The sequence below is a fragment of the Acinonyx jubatus genome, chromosome C2, assembly GCF_027475565.1.
Source record: "Acinonyx jubatus isolate Ajub_Pintada_27869175 chromosome C2, VMU_Ajub_asm_v1.0, whole genome shotgun sequence".
NCBI classification, from domain to species: Eukaryota; Metazoa; Chordata; class Mammalia; order Carnivora; family Felidae; genus Acinonyx; species Acinonyx jubatus.
In genome coordinates, this window is record NC_069384.1 from 126,969,842 (window position 1) to 126,992,953 (window position 23,112).

At 43.3% G+C, this 23,112-nt stretch overlaps 1 protein-coding gene across 1 annotated transcript; it reads right to left on the reverse strand.

The window, feature by feature from the left end:
* Positions 1-34: 34 nt before the first annotated feature.
* Positions 35-22,836, reverse strand: LOC106987385 (serotransferrin-like). The gene is made up of 16 exons (XM_027061813.2): positions 22,668-22,836; positions 20,190-20,298; positions 19,213-19,389; positions 18,304-18,451; positions 17,392-17,447; positions 16,667-16,845; positions 15,773-15,950; positions 14,174-14,328; positions 12,725-12,815; positions 12,106-12,144; positions 10,253-10,411; positions 7,521-7,665; positions 6,296-6,360; positions 3,147-3,331; positions 1,759-1,948; positions 35-233 (listed from the first exon to the last, which is right to left on the reverse strand). Exons 1-16 carry the CDS (start codon positions 22,746-22,748, stop codon positions 199-201), a joined length of 1,992 nt encoding a protein of 663 aa, XP_026917614.2. The 5' UTR covers positions 22,749-22,836; the 3' UTR covers positions 35-198.
* Positions 22,837-23,112: the final 276 nt, after the last annotated feature.

The following is a 23,112-nucleotide window of genomic DNA, read 5'->3' on the forward strand; positions in this document are numbered from 1 at the left end:
TTCTTCCAGGCCAAACATTTAGAAAAGAATGAAGTTTTTAAAAGATAACACCATAATAATTTTTATTTTATGTTCTGCAGAGGCACCACTGCCAAACTGTGAAGCCAAACAAACCACTCAGCCTAGCGAGACCTAAAGGGAAGCTTATGGGTCACATGAGCTCCCATCTCCAACTGGTGTGGCTCCACCTCTTGAATTTTAATCTTTGTGGAAAGTACAGGCCTCCAGGAGTTCTGTGGAGCAGAGAAGAGAGGTAGGTCATCAAAATCTACTTATATTTATTTTTTGTTGAGTGAATGAGCAGTTAAGCCAGAGACAAAAGCACTCAGACCCACTAGGGGTCTACAGGTGGACTAGGCCATTCTCCCAGTGGCCTTCTCCACTTGCCCGCCCAGCTCCTGTATCTTTCTGGGCAGTACTGTGCACCAAGGATGGTAACATGGGTTCCCTGCCCTGTATCATCCCGCACCTTGTGTCTTATAGGCATGTTTCCTACACCTAAATCCATGTAGCTGGAAGGAGCCTGGTGGGACTGTCCTCTCTGGCCTCCTTAGTCAGGTGAGGAACTAATAACAAGTACCTGGAACATGCCAGTTTCCAAGCCAGGGGCTGGAGAAGGAGCAAAGAATAGCAGACCGAGACTTTGTCCCTTTCTGGAGGATATAGGTTAGGTAAATGTAACCTGGGTGCTCACAACGGTGGCTGTGGGTAAGCGTGTTCCTTACGTTGGAACTATGGGATGCTGGCACAGACTTGCCGAATCAGTATCCCCACAGCCTGTGAATCAGTATTTTAAGGACCATGGCTCACTTATATGCACACAGGAGTTAAAGAATAACCTCCCTCTATCCACATGTTATTCTCTCACCTCTTCCGAATGATTTCAAGGGATTCAATGATGTCCAGCATAGTTAAAGTGCAAAGGTGTGTTTTACTGTTATTTTGAGGCTTAGAAAACTGGTGTTCTCAATGAGCAGTAGGTATAGCAACTTTATAATTATAAAAATTGTCATTGTTCAAGCTCTCAAAAGCAGTGCTGTGTAAGGGAACTTTCTGTGATGATGGAAATATTCTGTTTGCTCACCTGTCTGTTGCTACAGGTAGCTACTGAATGCTTGAATTGTGGCTGGTGTAGCTGAGGAACTAAATTTTTAACTTTGTTTAATTTTAATTAATTTAAATTTAAGTAGCCATAAATAATTAGAGGCTGCTATATTGGACAGTTCAGCTCTATATAAAAAGGAGTTTAGTAGGAGTGCCTGAATGGCTCAGTCAGTTAAGCATCCCACTCTTGATTTTGGCTCAGGTCATGATCTCACAGTCGTGAGATCAAGCCTTGTGTCAGGCTCAGCATGTGGATCCTGCTTGGGATTCTCTCTTTCTCTCTCTCTCTCTCTCTCTCTCTCACTCACTCAAAATCAATAAATAAACTTTTTTTTTTTTAGTTTTAAAAAAGGAGTTTACTGCAGAGCAATGAGCATTGGGTACATACAACCTCTTCCTTTCCCTAGTAATAACATGGAATTCTTCATGTCTGGGCAGTTCATTACCTTAGTGCCCTGAGCCTGTGTCCACCTTACCATCTGCCCATACAAGAAGCCTTTCACACGCGCTGGGATTACGGTGTTCTCTCATCATCTCGTCTTGTCTATTGGTCATCCCCAGAGGGCCACAGCCCACTCCTCCTTTTCTACTCACCACCTAGAACCCCACCCATGTTTGCTTGGCATCTTTCCCCATGCTGTTTCTCTTACTCACTTGAGGTGGAGCACTGTCTCAGGTTAGCAACAGCTGTGATATACTCTGGTCCTAAGTAAGATTTATATGTTGTGTTTTCCGGAAGTTTGGCCAAACATTTTGTGTCATCCTTGAACAGAAGGTCCTTGGTGTCTGAGTGGAACATACAGAACTGGCTCGAGCAGTCATTTTCAGTTTTTCCAAACATCTCCTGTCAGATAGAGGGAAAATACATGAAGGTCTGTGGCAGTGAATAGCTGAGAATACAAGGATTGGTTTCAGGGGGATGAAAGCTGGAAACCAGCCCTGGGGAAGAAAGGGAAGCTGTAGAGGATGCTTCAGGATGTTTCCATATGTCTCGCCTGGCGTCGACCCATTTTTTGGCCCCAGCTTCATGTTTTCATGAGCCCCCATGTCCTTTATGGGGTGCATCCTAGTCTCACCTCTGGAAAGTCCCTCCCACCCACCTAGTCACTCCTGACTTCCCTGATCTCTCTCTTCCCCACTTCATTGGCTATGGCCTTGGAGACTGCTTCCAGGAAATGAGAGGACAGAAACATGTTCCTTCCAAGTATTACTATCAAAGAAGATATTAAACGGAGCACAACAATGGGTGGTATAGGTAGTTGTTAAATTTCATGTTTGACTGCATCTTTGATCCCATCTTGGGCAAGAGGCTTAACTCTAGGCCTTGTAGGATTATAAGTGAAATGATGATTACAAAAAGTTTAACATTCCATCTAGCACCTAAGAAATGTTCATTAAATGCTAATTATTATTATCATTTACCTTAAGAGGGCTCACGAAAATATGCTATCTTAATTTTTTTTTTAAAGAAAACTAATGGCAGGCAGGAAGCTATTGTTGAGGGGAAAGTGGTGTTTGTGGGTGGAGGACTCTCAGGATTAGAATACTCAGGCAGCCTCTCCCCCTCCCCCTCACAACAAGGCTGGCCCTGGGTTGCTTGTTCTCCCCAGAGGACAAGCTGCCTGAGGATAGAGGCCCTGTGTTTCTGGCTGTTGGAATGGTTCTCAGTCTCTCTAAACAAGAGAAATACAGTTCACATTTCATGACTTATATCAGTGAGGGCTAGGACACAGGATTACTCTCCTTCATTTTCAAAAAGGATACAAGGAGAAAATGACGGTACCATAGAGCAAGGTCAAGGGTGAGCAAGAAAGCAGATGCATGGACCCAAGAGCCAGTGGATCACGTGGGAACTAATCTCCAGTGACCTGGAGATATAAGCAGACCTGGGCCTGGGAGATCCAGTTCCACAAGTGACAGCCTCCCAATTCTAGTTTCCAGAAAGAGAATGCTGGAGTGAGGGTTGTGCTTAACACTGAACTCCCCCAAATAATCCACACACACCCAGGAAGAAAAAATGGCAGGCCCTGGCTTGTCCATACCTGCTGCTCAAGTAATGTTTTGCTAACACAAGCTACCATATTTTTCCGTGAGACCACAGCGTGATTCGGGGCACGGGCTAGGAAGCATTTTTCAGCCTCTTTCACAGCCTTCCTGCTGCCATCAGGACACAGCAGCATAAAGTCTTCCATCTTCAGATCCTTAGCCCAATCTTCACTGTTATTTCCTGGGGACAGAGAAGGTGGGTCAGCCACAGCTGATAGCTTTGGTCAGGCACCCTCACTGAGGGCACATAACCAACCCACTGACATGTGAAGGACCTAGAGCCATTGGCCAGCAGAATGCACACACTGGGGTCACAGTGATGTGGAGAGGAAGAGACACTCACATGTATATAAGTCTGATTCAACAGATTCAACACTCAACCAAGAATTCCTAGTGACCACCCCTTCCAACTTGTCCCACCCAACCAGGAGAAAGTGAAATATATCTGTGAATGATGTTCAAAAACATCTTCATTTCTACTAAATTCCAAAGCATCTGGACTTCTTGCTCTAGCACAGAAAGAACGTGGCCCTCTGTGCAATACAATCTGGCATCAGCAAGCAAAAGAACTTCCCCTGGGGCCATTTTGCAAGCTGGACCAGTGTTCTAAATCTGATGTGCTCATACTGGTTCTACATGAAAATAAATGCACACATGCTTCTGTGCGTACAGGTCCATATCCTGTTCTCAGCTTCTTCATTGTTTCTGTAATTTCCCTGAAAAGGAAGAAAATCTCACCCATTTTCAAGGTTTCCTTCCTCCTGAGGCACTTCTCAAATATATTTTCCTAGTTTTTTACTTCTCATCTAAAAGGCAGCGTTGCAATCTTTTTCTTAATTTAATTTTCATTTAATTTTATTTAATTGAACTAATGCATGAATTAGCTACCATAAAGCTGTGTATTATTTATAAAGTAAAAATACCTCTTTTCCTACCCTCCCCAAATATAGACTTACAGTTTTAATAGAAAACTCCAAATTGCCTGTGTCTCTCCCATAAGTAACTGCACACATCTTTGCTCACCTTCTAACATTTATCCTGCCCTTTCTTACCATTCCCTTCAACTCAGCTCCCTCCAAATGAAACCCACCATCATTCTCTCCAAACCAGTTCTGTTCTACTTCATAATTTAAGCATTTATTCAATACTATGTTGTCCGCCCTCTGTCAGATACAGTCTTATTGGAGCGGGAAAATAGCACATAAACCAAAAACAACAATTCCGGATGCAGATAGTAACATTTTCTATTTATATTTCTAAATGCTGTATGAGCAGAGAACCATCTTGGTGAGAACATATTCATTAGGGAGAGATGGCTGGAGGAGACATGGTTTTAGGTGTGTAACCTGTGTTACACATACTGACTGGGAGACTAACCTAGGCCCAACTGTCAGGGCAGACGATAAAGGCCTCAAAAGGGATAGAAGCTAAGAAGAGGAGTGGATTTTGAAAGAAATAGAAGTTTGGACTCATAGCGGTTGAGGTTGCAGTGCCAGTGAACTTTGTATATAAAAATGGCCACATGGCAAATAGAGACTCCAGGGTGTTATTTAGAAGGCAGTTGAGGCCTCTGCTCTACCTTCTCCTCAGGGGGTAAGGATTTTGGAGTTATTACAGGGTGCAGAGGTGAGACCTAGAGAGAGAAACCCCACTCAGAACAGTACCAAAGAAAAAAAATTTAAAAATCAAGGGGTAACAAAGAACCAATCTAGGGGTAAAACTCAAGTCATAGGAAAAAGGGCAGCCTTTAAAGGAAAAAGCAAAAGTCATAGGAGAAAAGAAAGAAAAATTAGCCAACACAGTAGTCCTTCAAGTAAGTACTTAGCAACTTCTGTGTGCCACTTACCATAGTTGGGGTATAAAAGAAGGAAAAAAGAGCTCAAAGAGTTTCTGTAGCCACAGTTTATTACAGAATGAGATGAACCCAATGTACTAGTCATATGAATGGAAGATTCTGTTGTGGGATGGGGGCATGCCATCTTGGAAGGATTCTCAGAGGAGTTGGTGATAAGCTAGTTCATTCTAGATGAGTTGCTGGGATGATCTGGGATTGGGTGAAGGGACATGAGAAAGGAAGCGAGGTAATACTTACCTGCACTGTAGCAGGTTCTCTAAGCAGTTAGTGATAGGAGGGGGCAGGTGGAGTGCTCATTCTTACTAACTTTAAAAAAATTTTTGTTAGGTTTTTTAATGTCACGGCATCTAATATTCACCCACTAGTTTTAGTACCCATTGATGATTCTTGTTTGAAACAATTATTACTATATTGTTTGCCAAATGATAGTTTTTTTTTTAACTGTATAATTATAGTATTCCTCCATTTATTCTTGTTCCACAATAAGGAAGATGTTTCCCTTTATCCTCATTTGCTTAATCAGGATATTATTATCCCATATTCCCATTTTATTGAACAAGTCATTATCTTACTACCATTATTATTTCTTCTAGTGCTCAAAATGTCCCAGATTTGGCCAGTGGGGATCATTAAAAATGGCTCCTGTATATTTTGATATATCCCAAAATTTTCACCATGATGTTCCAGGCTCACCTTATATTTTTCCTGCCCCAGCCCTAGAATCAGCTATTTTTCCAAGTGTCCCTGCCTCCTGCTATTGGAGAATGGTTCTAGAAGTAAAGATCTTGGTGTTCATTCCCTCTGGTGTACTATAGTCTCTAGGTTTTTTTCAGTGGACCTAGAATATATTTGGAATATATATATTGGACGAATATATATATTGGACCCAGAAATATAGGAAATAGTTAAAAAAAGACCTTTTGGGGATAATTCACAAAATCTTAGTATGGGCTGTGAACATGGTAAATATTAAATGCATGTTAATATCAATTTCCTGATCTCAGTAATTATAATGTAGACATATAAGAAAATGTCCTCATTCCTACAAAGTGTGCACTGAAGTGTTTAGGGGAAAGGCAATGCCTGCACCAATTCAGGGCCACTAGAAGAACCTCATGGTCCTTACCATTCTGCCTACCCAGGTGAACACTTCTCTCTCCACTGAAAAAAACAGGTCAAGGGTCAGAGCTCTGGAGTCTAACAGAGTACATACACATCCACAAAGGCATCCTGACCATAAGTGAACCCAGAAACCCCAAAATGTGGGGACAGAGGAGCATGTGAACATACCCCCAGTGTTCTCCATGACAGTCTGGTCTTTCACAAAGGCCACGTCTCCCTTCTCAACCAGACACCTGCAGGATGCCAGACAGAGAGAGAGAAGAGAGAAGGTCAGAGAGACAACATCTGTCATTCAGGAGGGCCACCTGATAGATCCAGGGCTAGCCATCTGATGTCAGCAATTGTGACTCCCATTCTATCACTAATCTTACAGATTACTAATGTAAGTAATAAAGAAAAGAAAACAAAACCTCCAATTAGCTTTGTGGTTATCTAATCTCAATTCCATACACTAAATGCTAAGTTATGGCATAGTTTCTTCAATAGAGCTACAGCATTTCCCTAGCATCAATAGAGATATTAGAGGGGCAGTGTCCCAATACGGTGATTCCTTACTCACACTCTACTTTGTAAAAATTGGGAATCTGTGGACTGTGAATTGTTTTTTTACACTAACTCACCAGGTGGTTCTAACTGGAGAATTAGGATAACCTTTCTTTTCTCCTTCACTACTGAGAAGTTCAGTTAGAATACCACCATCATTGTGCAGATGATGGACTCATGAACTACTAACACAAGGCTGAATTGTAAGACAGTTAAAAAGCAATAAGGTCAAAAGGTGCATAGGCATCTTTGTATAAGTAACAAATACCCCATGAAATAGAATTGGCAGTTGGGAATGTAGAAGTCCTGCAGGTTACTTTTGTGTATTGCCAGGTGAGTATGGCCATAGGTTCCCCAGAGGTGCCTAGAAAAGCATGAACCAGACTCCTGACTCCTATATTCAACTATGGCAGTGTTTCCTCACCTTGGCAATTGTGACGTTTTGAGCCAAACAATTCTTTGTTGTAGGATGCTTTCCTGTGTGTGTAAGATGTTTAGCAGCCTCTACCAATTAGATGCCAGTAGCACCCTCTCCCAACCCCATTTGATCATCAAAAACATCTCCAGACACTGCCAAATTTCCCCTGAGGGGAAAATCGCCCCCCTGTTGAGAACTTCTAATCTGCATTGTACTGTCAGTCTTTGCTATGAGAGCCAGGTCTAGAGATAGTGTTCTGGAGGCACTTGGATGCTCCTTCACACAGGGTTCTAATAGAGTTGCTAAATGTGGCATCCTAATACATGCAAGACTAACAGGCCAGGAACATAATAATCTCACTTTAGTTCCTAAAAAGCAATCTTGTCAGGGCTGGGTTTATCATTATATTTGTGTCAGGATTAAAAGACTCACCTGAAAGCCCCCGTGTAACCATAGTATCTCTCATGGCTATTGGGAATACACTCCTTTCCTGGATATTTTGCCGAACCAACACACAGAGCACAGAGACTGGAATTTCGCACAGATCCAGGGGCACAGCTCTGTTCGAAAATTTTATCTGTGTAGAAGGACAAGAGAAAGTCAGCTCTTCCTAACTGAATCAATATGAGTAGCTTTCATCTAACACATAACAGGTGTGTATGGCCCAAATGGAACATATTCATTCTGTGACCCACCACCAAGTCAGGACCTGCCAGGTCCAATAAGTTTTCTTTCTTTAAAAGAAAACTTAATTGAGGCTGGGAATAGATGTCAGTAGAGCATTACAAGTCAGGTAGAGAGGATTCCATGGGTACATGGATAGTGTCATCATTTATCTAAAGAGAGAAGAGAAGGAAATGACATGAAAATTGACATAAAAGGGATAAAATTGAAGGTCTCACTCCCTGAGCATGTGCCACTTGTTTTCAGGATTTTCCTTCCATTGCTATTTTTTAGAAGAGACTTTAATAGAACTTAGAACTCCAAACTCAATTAAGAGCTTGGGGGTTTTACTCACAGCTCAGCTGCTCTCTGATGGCTGTGAAACTGCCAGGAAGTTCAGAAGAGCAGAGGTAGTGCCCTTGCTGGTGGGGAGCCCAAGCTTTCTGGGTATCACCCCAGCCATACTTTGCCTCCTCTCAAACTGCTGTCAGAGAACACCCCAGTGCAGAAATATCCCCGGTCCCTACACACAGGACTTGTCTGGTTCATAACTGTCTTCAGAGGACTCTCCTTTATTTTTATTTTTATTTTTATTTAAAAAACTTTTTAATGTTTATTTATTTTTGAGACAGAGAGAGACAGAGCGTGAATGGGGGAGGGTCAGAGAGAGAGGGAGACACAGAATCTGAAACAGGCTCCAGGCTGTGAGCTGTCAGCACAGAGCCCGATGCCAGGCTCGAACTCACAGACCACAAGACCATGACCTGAGCCGAAGTCGGACACTTAACTGACTGAGCCACCCAGGTGCCCCAGAAGCCTCTCCTTTTAAAGCAGTTGCACATATTTGGAGGTGTCAAGGAGGAAGTACTCAGAAAGTTGATGTAAATAACCATTAGAAAATATTTGTCTATGGTTAACTTACATATACATTTTTCAGGGGTAGAACTAAACTCATACCTGAAGATATTCAGTGGACACAGAGAATAAACTGGTTTTCACCGCTTTGAAAGGGCCTAAGAGCTGGGCAGCCCCTCAGTGAGATTGCCAAGACCTTAAAGAGATCCAAGGATTCCACACATTCACATTACCTAGAAAGCCCAGTGGCAGGGATTGTACTGTCCACCCAACAGTCATTTTCCCTTATTCCTTAGTAACAAAGATCTAGTTGGGTTTTTTTCTTTTAATTTTTTCTCCATTGTTTTTATTGGGAGATAGATGACATGTAACATTACATTAGTTTCAGGTGTGCAACATGATTCGCTATAGCAATACATTGCAAAATGATTCCCACAATGAGTCTAGTTAACATCCATCACCGTATGTTGTCACAAAATTTTTTTTCTTGTAATGAGAACTTTTAAGTTCTGCTTTCTTAACAACTTGGAAAAATGCAATACAGTTTTATTAACTATAGTCCCCATGCTGTACATTACATTCCCAGGATTTATTTAGTTTATACCTACAAGCTTGTATCTTTTGCCCCTTCACCCATTTTGCCCATTGCCCCACCCCCCACCTTTAGAACTATCAATCTGTTTTCCATATCCATGAGCTTGGGGTTTTTTTTAGATTCCACATATAAGTGAGATTATGCAGTATTTGTCTTTCTCTACCTAAAATACTTCACTTAGTGTAACAACTTCAAGTTCCATTCATGTTGTTGCAAATGGCAAGATTTCTTCCTTTCTCATGGTTGAATAAAAGTGTTTTGTGTGTGTGTGTGTATCTCAAATTTTATTCGTTCTTCAGTGGACACTTAGGCTGTTTCCATATCTTGGCTGTTATAAATACTGCTGCAATGAACGTGGAGATGTATATAATTTTTTGAGTTAGTGTTTTCCTTTGGACAAATACCCAAAAGTGAAATTGCTAGATCATATAGTAGTTCTATTTTTAATTTTTGAACAAAGTTCTAGTTTTATTTGGGACAGAACATGCCCAAATAAAAGAGGACATTCTCGAACCTCTGTTACAGCTAAGAGTGACTGTGTGCCTGAGTTTTGAACAGTAAGAAGTTACTTGAAGTAATTCATTTAGATTTCCTGGATAGCTCCTTTAATAAAGCGACAGCAGGTGGCATTACACTTCAAGCTCCCTTTATTCCTTGCTCCTTGAGGCTGCCTGAATCATGGATGTGATGGCTACCATGGTTGACCTTGAAGACAGAGGCCTCGTGCTCACATGGTGGAACAGAAAGAGAGGATCCTGGGCTTCTAGTGACCATATCAGCCAGCCATGGACTGCTTACCTCTTTTTTTTTTTTTAAATGAAAGAGAGAAGTAAACATATGTTTACTCAAGCCATATGTGCAACCAAAAAGAACCAGTCTTATTTAGCTCCCCAGCCCTAGTAACCCTTTTAGGTATCTCCTTGAGGTTCATTTTAACCAAATTTTACTATTATAAAACCAGGGCCACAGCATTTTGCACCATACCACTTTTTTCCAGAATACCTCTTTCCAGCCTGGCTCTGATCACAGCACCCTCTCAAGATTCACTTACCGAATTCACAGCTGTTGATCCTGTTGTAGAGCAGGCCCATGGGGATGTTCCAGCCAGCAGTTCTATCTACTGCAGTGTGGCAGGACTTCCTGCCTTTCAGATTGTTCCAGGTGAGGGATGCATCTGCTGATTTTTTAACTACAGCCACAGCAAGATACCCTACAGGAAAGACACAAAAAAAGAAAGTATTAACAGCCCCGGGCCTTCCAGAGTATCTATCTACAATCAAAACCTGCCATTTCCCTATGGAAACAAAATTATCCCGAATCATTCCTTCTGCCTTTGAAAGGGTCTTCCCAATAACTGACTGAGATGTAGCACCTGGCGTGCTCAGTAGAGAATGCAACTCTTGATCTCAGGGTTATGAGTTCAAACCCCACACTGGGCATGGAGCCTACTTATAAAAACAAAACGTGGGGTGCCTGGGTGGCTCAGTCGTTTAAGTGTCTGACTCTTGATTTTGGCCCAGGTCATGATCTCAAGGTTCGTGAGTTTGAGCCCTGTGTCAGGCTCTGTGCTCACAGTGCAGAGCCTGCTTGAGATTCTCTCTCTCTTCCTCTCTCTCTTTTTGCCCCCCCCCCTCATGATCTCTCTCTCTCTCTCTCTCAAAATAAATAAATTAATTTAAAAAAACAAAAAAGCAAGGCTGAGAGGAAGTACCAGTCATTCTGTCAGATGGAGATTATTCTGAACTTAAAAAACAAAATAGTAAGAAAAGATCATCATCAGAGCAACGGTTGGTATACCAGTCTTCCCTAAATGCATAAAACTAGTAAAGTTATAAACCAGCAACTCACCTTCCACTGTGGGGTATCAGAGGAATGGATACTGAAAAGCACATGTGACTCTTACATTTTATACAGTCACAATTAGGAAAGAGTAGTAAATGACCAAATAAACTACAGGGAATATTCTGGCCATGAGGAGAATACAGGTTTGCACCAAAATAAATATGTGAAGTAGAAATTCAAAATCAAGTCAGCTGCCATCTGTAGCAGGAAATACAGGCTACTCCTAAAACTGTGAATAGAATATCAACCCATGATTTCAACCTTCCAATTTAGTTAATTCAGTCAACTGTTCACACCACAAAACAGAGAAGCTTTATCTGTGGAGTAAGACCAGGTCTTTCTATTTTCAGCTAAAGAGTCTGGCTCCTAGAATGAGGGGGAGAGGCTGGGAGGTTGTAACAGGGGAGGTCACAAGGACAAAGTTGCACACTAATGGCTGGAAAATGGCTGGAGAGATCTGAGCACCGGAGCTCTGGGACCCAGTGATCACCTTGACAAGATTTCCAGTCTTGTTCCTATCCCATCTTTCTAGACCCACCCCCACCAGAGCATTAACTGAGAGCCAAACCGGCCTGGGTTCCTGGGCCCAGCCTGGCTGGGAGGCTGGGTAATTTCATGCTCCTAGACATATGCCCGTGTGAGCTGCTCTGCTCAGGCCTGCCAGGCACATATGAGCAAGACTCCTAGTGCTAACTCTCATCTAAAACTGTCCAGGCCTTATGTAATACAAAGAGTTGGGAGTGGTGAGGAGGGTGTAAATTTGCTTGCTGGATATAGGAGCCTAGACAACTTGTAACCGCATGAGCTGTTGGTCCTCTTATGGCATCCTTAAAGGATGACAGTACCCACTTAATAGGATTAAATGAGAAATCCTGCATGCAAGTCATGGCAAGTCTAAAAGAGTAACCATCATTATCAATTATCATCCTTCTAGGGTTCTTTTGTAGTCTAAAAATTGGTCTCTTTTATTGCCTTACCTACTTCTGATTTGAATTTAAATGCACCTTACCCTTTCCCCAAAGTAATAAGAATGAAACTCCTGAGGTACCAATCCCAACTCACCTTTCTCTGGTTTGCTGCTACACGCAGGGTCTTCAGTGTCTGGAGGAAAAAATGAAAAAATCATTAAACATTTATTCATTGAAAGTCATGCCATTTCTATGTGCAGCTCAGAATAAAAAGAGCCAGGAAAACAATCTATATGTTACCACATTCCCAAACAGTCCAGGCTGTCTGGATGATTCAAGTTCACTTTCACTCACTGGCCTCTGGAAGTTAGCCAAAAATTGTGCATTTCAAGTTTCCTGCTCTGTTTTGACCTGTGGCCACAGTGGTCCGGCTATACTTGAATCCCTGCACTGGGACTACAGGAGAAGTGATTTGGGGAAGCAAGAAGACCTTCCAGGAATCCCAGCTGTCCTCTGCAGAGAGGTCACTTTTAGCTGGAACTTCCCAGTGCCAAGCTTCCTATCCCCCTGGTGGAAAGTATGATAGAAGATTCCATCCTTTGCCATGACTATGGGGATTAGAGATGAGGGGGGAGCCCAGAGCCTAGGAAGCAGGAGGTGCTCAGTAAGCAAGAGCTTTATGGCCAATGTGGTGTGAATCAGGCTATGATTTTCCCATCTCTTCTCACTGGCCCAAAGGAAATAAAACACTGAGAGACACTCCCTACACTTACTGTAGTTCTCTGCCAGGACAGGCACTAGACCACACTGGCCTGCTATGTAGATGAAGCCTCCATCCAAGCTCATGGCATCAGCCTCTCCTTTCTGCAAAGACACAGCACATGAAAGCAGGTGAAGAGGCTATCTCCTGTCCTACCTGTCCTTCCAGCTGTTTCCTTGAAGCAGCCTTCCCAGCACAGGCCACAAAGGCCCCAGGAGATAGCAGGTACTTATACCAGACCCCCAGAGGATCTATCAGTCAGGAACACCCAGCACAGAAAATAAAATACACTCTCATTTTCACCCAAAGCATGATGAACTGATGATAATTTTGGGGTGCCTTGCTTAGCTTTTCCAGGAGCAAAGACCCACATTGAGTCCTCCTATCCTCTCATAAGGATGCACTGTCCTACAGACATTTCTACAATAACTTTCTGGAAACCAAAGTTCTTATTTGTAAGACAGATGAGTGGCATCAGGGACACAAGGCCATGTCTGTGGCATAGAATGCCTCCTGATGGGGCTCCAGCCCTGAATCATGGCCATGTGGTTGCATTCTCTTTCAGTGCTTGGTGTAGTCAAAGTGTTACTGAATGAGTAAAATATTCTTGAACGACCTAATTGTCAGGTTTATAAGCCCTGAATTATAGAGATGCTTAAATTCCATAAGATTGCCAAGCTTTCCATTGGGCCTGGCAATATACTTTTTCAAAATATACCCTAAAGGAGTAATCAAATATATGGGAAACTATCTCAGTAAAATGTATGATTCATAAAATGTAAAACATGCAAGTATAATTCATAACAGCAAAAAGACGGAGACTAAATGATATTATAGATAATATGGATAAATGGCTAAGTAAACTGCATCATATCCACACTATGAAATAGATTACAACATTAAAAGATCATGTTTTCTAAAAAATGATTTGTGACATAGGAAAAGCTAACTAGATATCAGAAAAAAGTGTAGTGAATTGTGAATATGATATGATCCCATTTAACAGGATTTTCTCTGAGTTAGAAGATTATAAGTACTTCTCATTTTCTTTTTTGTACCATTCAGGATTTTCAAAATTCCAAAAGCAGACATGGGATGCTCTTGTGATCAACAAAGCTAAACTTCTGCCTGCTTGCACAATCAGCACAGCCCTGTCACACTTGTCATGGCACACCATGGGTCTCAGGCACACCACACCATGGTCCAGCCTCCCATAAGCGGACACAGCTCAGAGTGCCCTCCACTGTGTACTAACACCAGGAGGAAACAGAACCTTAAGGAGCCCTTCAGATCCATAAAATCAAAAGTACTGAAGCTCCTGTGGGGGTGGGCTCCCACACATGAGGGCAAGGTTCCTGGGAACGCAGGTTTTTATATCATTCCTAAGAACACTCACTCAGCCTTAGGAACAGGCAGAGAGCCGTGGTAGAGATGCTGCCCTGTGGGGGCAGCAATAACATACCGCGATCATGGCAATACAGTCTTCGGTGGACTCGGCTGTTTCACACTCTATTTTCCCTACGCTGTTTACACTCCACGTATCACACTTGGCCTTCTCTTGGTGACTTATTGCACACCATTTCACCTTCTTGCATTCATCCTTTGAGGTATCAGAGCCTAGGGCATAAGGAAGAGAACCAGATTTAGATGAGGCCTCAGAAGTTCCTGCTGGCTACGAATACTGCTGTCTTCATGAAAGTGCTGGGATTTTGCCAGCAATACACAAACAGATCCCATTCAAGGAATTAATAGCCTTAGAAAACAAAGGTAGTAACAATCTCTTTGTTGTATCATTTAGACGATAATTTCTTCTAAGAAGCCAACTTCACTCACAACCCCTCTATCACTTCAGTCAGGCTCTCTTCTTTTTGAAATAGCACTTAACTACCTGAGTTGTTCCTTTTTTTTTTTTTAATACTTTATTTTTTTAAGTTATTTATTTATTTATTTATTTATTTATTTATTTATTTATTTAGAGAGACAGAGGGAGAATCCCAAGCAGGCTCCTTGCTGTTAGCACCAAGCCCAATGTGGGGCTTGATCTCATGACCATGAGATCAGGACCTGAGCCAAAATCAAGAATCAGACACTTAACCGACTGAGCTACACAGGCACATCCTGAGTTGTTCTTATTTATTTGTTCATTGTTTATTATCTGTTCCTGCAGGAAAACATAAGCTCAGCCAGGGCAAGGGCTATGCCTGTCTTATTCTCCAAGGCACCCTCATTATTCAAAGGCAGTGCCTGGCTTGTGGTCAGTGCAATAAATGTCTGCTGAATAAATGGACATCTATTCAATTTTCAAGTTCGGTTCAAGTCACTTCCTCGGGGAAACTTTCACACAGCTCCAGGATCTATTTTTCTTTGTTTTCATGGTCTCATCAGACCATGATATTTTGTTCTGTTGTGTTTGTTTTCCCTTCTTTTGAGCAGATCTATAATTTGTAATCAATCATTCAGTAGAGTGACTATTCATTATTTGTCTTCTCCACTGGTGAGAAAGTTTTATGGCAGCGGAATCTTATATATGTTGGTCTCACCATTGTATGCGCAGCACCTAGCACAGTTTATGGCTAGATGATCAATAAATGTCTGTTGAATGAAAGAATGATCAAGCAAACCCCACAATGATCCAAGGAAGTTCAGGAGCAGGATTAACCCATCCAGAGCTCCAGTTTCATTATGGCACATGTTGATCATAATATGGCTGCAGATGTACAAGTCTGTAGTAGTTTTGTTCTTTTTGCCTTACTTTGTGCCAGGCTAATTGGTTTCACAAAGTGGCCAGGCAGGGTGGCCCTGATTTATACAAGGGAAATAATACTAGTATCAATCCAAAGCATTTTAAGCATAAGTTTCCTTCAATGCCTTTTGGTGATATCCGGGCTCATCTCATGATGACCGATACCATTTAGCATCAGTCTGACACTGGGTGGCAAAGCTGGGCAGATAAAGAAATGTCAGGGTGGGCTTCTGGTACCTGGAAAGAGTCTATTGCTGGTCCCTGCCCTTACCAGGTTTCCTAGCTCCTAAGGTCACATGATCCTTCCCTAGTACTTACGCATATCTTCCCTTAGATTCCGAAGAGCAGTGACATACTCATATCCCAGGTACAGCCAGGTGTCCATTTTAGGGGGAATCCTTAAAAGCCCTTGGGCAGAGTCCTTAAACAGCAGGTCCTTCCCCAAAGTTGAGCTGAAGAGCTGGAAGGCTGTAGATTTGTCTTTGCCATAATGTTCCTGTATATAGTAAAACACAATAGTAAATGGCTACAGCAACAAGGAATGCTGCAAAAGGAGACTGAAGAAAAACAAACCCCCCAGAAAATGAAATTAAAACCATTAAATTTTCAAGATTCCAGGAGAGAGGGCAGACAGGCCTGCTCTTTCCCACCCAGCAACTTCCCCACCCCCAGCCCTCTTACAGTCATGCAACATGTTTCTGTGGCCTATCCCCCTGGCTGGGTTGACCGCTCACTGAGTATAAGAAATGGATCTCCTTCAGAGGCTGACCCTGTGTGATTACCACTTAAACTCTTGATAGATGGAATGGCTTGATGAGAGGAGGTTGGCTCAGTGCTGGGATTCTGCTGCTCTAAGGAAATAAAGCTGGCTGTGTGTGTAGCACCCTTGTAGTCAGGCTGAGGGACATTGGGAAAGAGATCATTTCCTTCTGGGGATGTCATGGAAGGCCTTATGGGGGAGGGGGTGTTTGCCCTTGGCCTAGAAGTCCTGGTTTAGATAGAAAGAAATGGAATTAAGCAGTAATGCAGGACTAGACCCCGTGTGACTCTGAGTCCCTGCTGGGCACTTTCACACAAGTGGATAATATGTGGCACAGTTCCCACTATGTCCTGAAAACAAGGAATTCCATAGTGGCCAGAAGGGAATGTAGGAAAATGCCCCAAATCCAATCAGGAACCACTAAGCAGGAGGGAGAACAGTGAATTCAGTACCTGGGCCTGGTTGAGAAGCTCCCAGATCAAGTCCTCCTTGCCCCCCACACTTCGGGCCACAACAGCATGGGAAGGAACCTTGGCCAGGTAGCAGTCCTCATATCTATCCACTGACTTCCGGGAGTTGTCCCGGCAGAGCAGCTCATACTGGTCCCTGTCAGCTTTGTTTGGCAGGTTCTCTGGGGGAAGAAAGCCTGGATGAGCCAACTGTAGCCAGGACAGAGCCATGAGCTGTAGTCTCTGTTCCTATCCCTTGCAGTCCCAATAAATCATAACATGTACAAGCTGAGATGCCTAGAGCAAATGAAAGCCAGAGCACATAAGAGAACTGACGTTAAGATCCCACAACCAGTCACAGGCAAGGAAGCTTCTGATGCCTAGTGCAGGGGTGACTGCCTGACACCCACAACAGGTCTCATCTCAGCGGGCCAAATTCAGGCCGAGGTTAGCCAGACGAGCCCCCAATCCTTTGCTGTGGCAACATTGACCGGCAAGAAGGGTTCCTGTGTCCAGGAGGTTGAATTATGGAAAGATGCCCAGGAGTCCAGGTGAGGACCCTATATGTACACAACTCTGCACAAGTAGAAGCCCAAGCAATGATAAAGGAGGAACACAGTATGCTCATATCTAACTATGGCCCATGAAGAGGAATGCAGAAGGAGAAAAAAAAAAAAAAAAAGCCCACAGCCTGGAGGAGATATGCAAATTCTTCTCCTGTCATTTACCCAGTACTGTGCAGTGCTTGACAAAGGCCACTTGCCCAGCGTCATCCATCAGACACCTGTGGGAAAGAAATACATTAAAAGGATTACTGCAGGGTAGGCCCTTCTCCTCAGGCTTAAGGGTCTGTCTGATCACACCATACAGCTTGGGGACAAGGGCAGAGCCTGGTGAAGGCCTCTGAGCAGACCCACAGCTGAGGAAGCGCCATGGGGCACTGATATGCTACTAAGATGGGAGGATGAATTTATAGGAACCAGAAATCCCTCATAATGTTTCCCAAAGCAGCAAAAAAAAAATCATTGAAAATATTTTGATATAGAACAGAGTTTTCAAATTTCTGAAATGGAAGATAAATATACATCAAGTCTCCTAAGAGAGGAAATGTGCCCTTGGCTGGCTATCAAATTTTAGGATATAACCAAGGCAAAAGATGTAGCAAAAAATCAGCCATTGAGCTGTCTGCACAGGGGTAGTGAGGGAAGACAGGAGAGAGGCCAGTGCATTGAACACGAGACACTGCTACAATAGAAAACAGAGGGTCAGTCACAGAAGAATGGTCCAGACACTAAGGATGTGCCTGCCCCTTAGGCTCTGCTTAGCCTAGTGAGAGAACACATTGGGCAGGTTCATTGGGCTAGACTAAGTTCATTGGGCTGGACTAAGAAATCAAAAGCTCTGGGGAGATAGAAAGGGACTCCAGGAGAGGTGCTTCCCTGTCAGATATCACATGAAAGGTGTATGCACTGGCCTGGCCTGGAGGAGAGTCCCAGCTGAATCACTGAGTCACTGTGAAGAAATTAGACCTCCTGGACACCTCTTTGCAGGCTGGGCTCTGCTGTGGGCCAGGTAGGGTCTCACAGCCTAAGGACATTGGACACTTTGGCCATCATAGAACAGCAGGTGGTCTCACTCACTTGAAGGCACCTGAGTAGCCGAAGTATGGTTCATGGTTGGAGCAGGCACACTTTTCTGTGTCTTTTCCCACACACAGTTGACACAGCTGGGGGAAGGCTGTCCGATCCACACAGGGAACACAGCTGCCCATGAAGAAATTGGATGCTGCTGCTCAACATAAGACATGTAACACAGGCCATGAGCCACCCTGGCCATACACCATGAGCCACAGCTCCCAGTCCAGGATCATGAGAGCACAGAGAGTGACTAAAGGAAAACCAGTACACCCAGTCCCAGCACACCATTATATGTGTTCACTGACCAAGATCAAGGTTTTCCAAGAGGGACAAGTTAACCTTTGTCCTCCGACTTCCCTCCCTAAGAACTAGGCCTGTGCCTGCCATTGACCCAGGCCTGTCTCAGGTTGCTGTCAGCTCCCCTCTCTGCCTGTCAGACTGGAACATCTCAGAGAAAGGTTTCCTCTAGGAATCCTATCTGAGAGATAGGAGACCCCCATATAGAGGTACAGGCCAAGTTCATGGCCAGCAGATGGCCATCAGAAAAGCTCCAGCAGAATGGGAAACACACCAGCCACAGACAGGAAAGAACCCCAGGGAAGTGAACAGTAGGGTCGAGCAATCTTGGTCCTGACTGAAGCCCTCTGTCAGGCTTGATGCCCTTCCACCCCCCCCCCACCCCCGACATTCCTCACGACAGCTACTGGTTGGATGTTAAGAGCTCAGAGAAGAAAAACACAGCTGACACCTCCCAAGGACTGCTGATGTGGCAGAACTGACCAGCTTAAAGTTGGTATACCTCCCACCTCTACCCCCAAAACCCATCACACATGATCACCTGATCATGTCTGAGCAACCCCAGTTTGGCCTGTGTAGGCCTGCCTGATAGCACTCACCCTCTTGCCCACTTACCCCTCAGAAGAGAGTCACGTGGCTCAGGCAACTTCCAATAAAGTAAGCCCATGGGGATGTTCCACCCAGCAGACCTGCCAAGGCCTGTGTGGCAGGATTTCTTGCCTTGGAGCTGGTCCAGATTGAAGTCACTGGTCTTTTTCACCACAGCCACAGCATAATAGTGGGTTTTTTTATCTGCAAAGGGACAGTGTGAATGAAAGACCTTTAGCCTGGGGAACAGTTGGAAACATTGCTCCTTGCTGCTGGGCTCCTGAGTAGAAAAAGGGAATCCACAGGGCACATTTCTATTGGGTTGGGTCATAAAGAGAGAGAGATCAGGAAAACCTGCCTTGACTTGCAGGGGAAAGAAGGCACCACAGAGAGAACATTTGTAATAACCCTCCAGGCAAACACAGGGGCAAGAAGGCCACATACACATGTGGCCCAAATACTTTTGCCTACCATGGCCCTGCAGGGTGTCTGTCTGCCTATACCTACCAACCCAAGCCCACCAGGAAACTGGAGTTGTGGCACAAGGACCACATTCAAAGTACTTCCTGTCCCCTGACACAGGCCCAGGGACAGCTGGTTGCTCTCAGAAGAGATGCAAGGCTGTTGGGGCTCTGAGCATAGGCTCTAGTGTGGTCTCTCCCCTGTTTGTGGCACCTATGGTTCTTGGAGGGCTCCTCTGTGTAGCTCTCAACCCCAGTGGTTCAGGTCAGGTTGTACACAGCCTGCTCTGTTTCTCCAGGGAGCACATTTCCTGGCCCAGAATGTCAGTGTCAGGAGCACCAGTCCTCAACCATTCCAAAGCCCCAAAGGCCTTGAGTTGTGTCTTCAGCAGCTGATAAGACCTCTCATTCCCCACTGATACCCAATGGGGAATGCTCATCCATCTTTAATCCCCATTACCTGCCTGAACAAGACAAACTCAGCATCTACCAGGAGAGAACAAGAGCAACAAACTCTCTCCTGGGTCCTCAGGAAGAACTTACCATCTTGTGACCCATAGAACTCTGCCACTACAGGCTTTAGGTTGTAGGGGTGGAGGCCCGCCTCGAACACCAAACCTGCATCCAATGTCACAGCATCTGCTTCATTTGTCTGAAAGGGATAAGACCAAATCCTGATGAGGACCTTACTTCCGATAAACTTTTGGCAAACTAAAAGTACATAGTACGAATTTAAGGAAATCATGAAAGAATATAAATAAAGTGGAAAAAGGGGGAAACAACACAAATGAACACACACGTATGAACTCAATATTTGAAAACAGAAAAGGAAAAATCAGAAAATGAGGAAAGTCTGAACTAAGAAATCAAAAGTAATATGGCAGAAATAAGTCCATATTTACCAGTAATAACAATTATTAGTGGCCTAGTTTACCACATAAAATAAATGAGATTGTCAGAATGCATTAATAAAGAAAAGCCAGCAATAAACAGTTTTCAAAAGATGCACCTGAAACAGAAGCACACAAAAAGTTGAAAATAAAGGAATGCAAAAAGCTATAGAAGAAGACTACTGAGCAGAAGAAAGTTGGTGTAGAATGTTAATATTAAAAAAATAGAGTTTAGTCAAAAAGCACTGCCAGAGATAAATAATGATAAAATACCAAATTCACCAAGAATGATAGGATTATTCCCTCATACACTCCTGGTGGGAGTAGAAATTTAAATAACCACATTAATTGTGAACTACACCCCCAAAAGAAAAAAGAAAGAAAAAGAAACAACATTGAATTTGCTTAAAAATCAAACACGTTTGACATTGTCTTAAAAGTCAAATTCATATCTCACGGCACAGCAAGTCTGCTCCTATACACACACACACACACACACACACACACACACACATACATATATATATACACATATACATATATTTAAGAGAAACTTGATACTTGTGTCCCAAGAGATTTATATAAAAATATTTGTCATTCCCTGATTAGAATAACAGAAAGCTGGAAATAGCCCAAATGCCTAATGACCAGAAAAGAAAAAATAAATTGTGGTATACTAACATAATGGACTATTGTAGAGCTCTGAAAATGAATGAACAATGGCTATATTCAATGATATGGGTGAATCTTAGCATAATATCAAGGAGGAAAAAACAAGTAAGAGAAGACAACACATAGTAATGTCACGTTTAGGAAACTTTTCACAAATCAAAAATGTGTCGTGATTCATACATGCTATACACATCTTAAAATGAAAATAAAAGGCAAGGAAGTTTTAGGATTCAGTTTGCTCAGGATGGAGAAACACATCGGTGGTTTTAAGTAAGGTCAGTGGGATATACTACACTAAGTGGGGCCATTCTTATAAAATCCAGTACTACCACACAGCAGCCCTAGAAGTAAGCTGTTGGCAGTGATGAAGTTTTGAGAACCTGTGTTAGGTTCGTGGATAATATTATGTTATTAACATTTAAAAATAAAGAGGGGCATGCATGGACTAAAATGGAACAAATGTCATAATTCAATGGTTAGAATTAAACTATGATTGCAACTGAGATCCAATTAAAACACACACGCACGCACAGCAGACCAGCTGTTCTTATCAAATCATTGATTCCTTCAGTGAATCATACTCTATCTGGCTGATCTCCCATCTCATTACTCCTTCTAGTCTCCTGCTTGCTCTATTCCTGTCACCCTGACTTCCCTACAGCAGCTTCAAAAAGCCCATCTCTCCTGTCTCAGGCTCTTTGCACAAATTGTTGTTCACCACCTGGTGTATTCTACCCATGGCACCCAGCAGCCTAACCCATGCTCATCCTTAAGGTCTCAGCTCATTGCTTCCCTCTCAGGGAGATTATCCTTGATACTCAGGCCAAAACAAGTTTCTTCTGAAAGTCTCTGTCAGAGCATTCTACTCTTTCCCTTCATTGTACATCACACAATTTGAAATTATAGTCTATGTGTTGCATGTTTTTCTTTTCTCCTGACTGTACTGTAAGCTCAAGACTAATGACCATGTGTGTTTCAATTCACCACTGCAGCCCCATTGCCCAGCACAGGGTCTGACCCACATTCAGATATGCACAAAGATGAAGGAATGAAGAGTCTGAGGAAAATCTAGAAACAAAGGGTTCAGCAACCATCTGAAGTTCGCACTGTATTTCTCTTCCCTGGGAGCATCATTCAACTTCCCGTGATATGTCAAAAACTTCCAAAACAATATTGTATAATATTGATAATTTTGATAGCAAACATTCTTGTTTTCCCCCTGAATTTAGAGAACTTAGTGCCTCAAAATTTCCCCCTTTTCAGAGCATTGGATTTTGTTTCAAGACTCCTTAAAAGTGAGCACTCCAATTTCCCTTTCTGAAGTGCTTTTATTAGCATTGGAGGTTGACCGTCACACACACCAGCCTCCTACCTGTGGATAAAGAGTTGTTTCAAAATAACAGAAGAGAAAGGAAAGTACGGATTTTCTCCCACTCCTTTTTAGGCAACAGTGACTTACCGAAATGGCCCTGATGCACTCAAGGTAGGAGGTTTTCTTCACACAGCTGACAAGGGGACCAGTCTTAAGGACCGTTTTCATATTTTCGCTGAAACTGGAGCACTTACTGGCTTCATGATTTGAGACAGTGCACCATCTCACAGTTTTCTCAGCCAGACACAGCCCTAGGAGAAAGAGGCCAGAGGTCCCTGTGCTAGTGGGAGAGACAGCAGCACCCTCTGAAGGGTCTTGAAGGCTCCATCCCCTCTATCCTGTCCTCCTCCCACTCCTCCCATTAACACCCCAGGGCACAGATTCTGCTGCCTTCTGAGGCTGGGGACAAGATAAAGGAACGCTAGAGTCCTCCTAGTCACCTGCTAACCACCCTCTGCTAGCCAGAGGGATGTGGGCTTGACCATCAGCTCTCAAGTGGAGACCACTGTCTACTCCTCTCTGTTCTCCCTGC

Bases quoted from the DNA above. Each gene is read 5' to 3' on its own strand.
- LOC106987385 (XM_027061813.2), bottom strand. From the start codon at position 22,748: ATGAAAACGGTCCTTAAGACTGGTCCCCTTGTCAGCTGTGTGAAGAAA. The intron at 12,145-12,724 runs GTAAGTGTAGGG...TTTTTCCTCCAG, and splicing joins TGTCCTGGCAGAGAACTACA to ACACTGAAGACCCTGCGTGT. The intron at 3,332-6,295 runs GTATGTTCACAT...CTCTGTCCCCAG, and splicing joins TGTCATGGAGAACACTGGGG to GAAATAACAGTGAAGATTGG.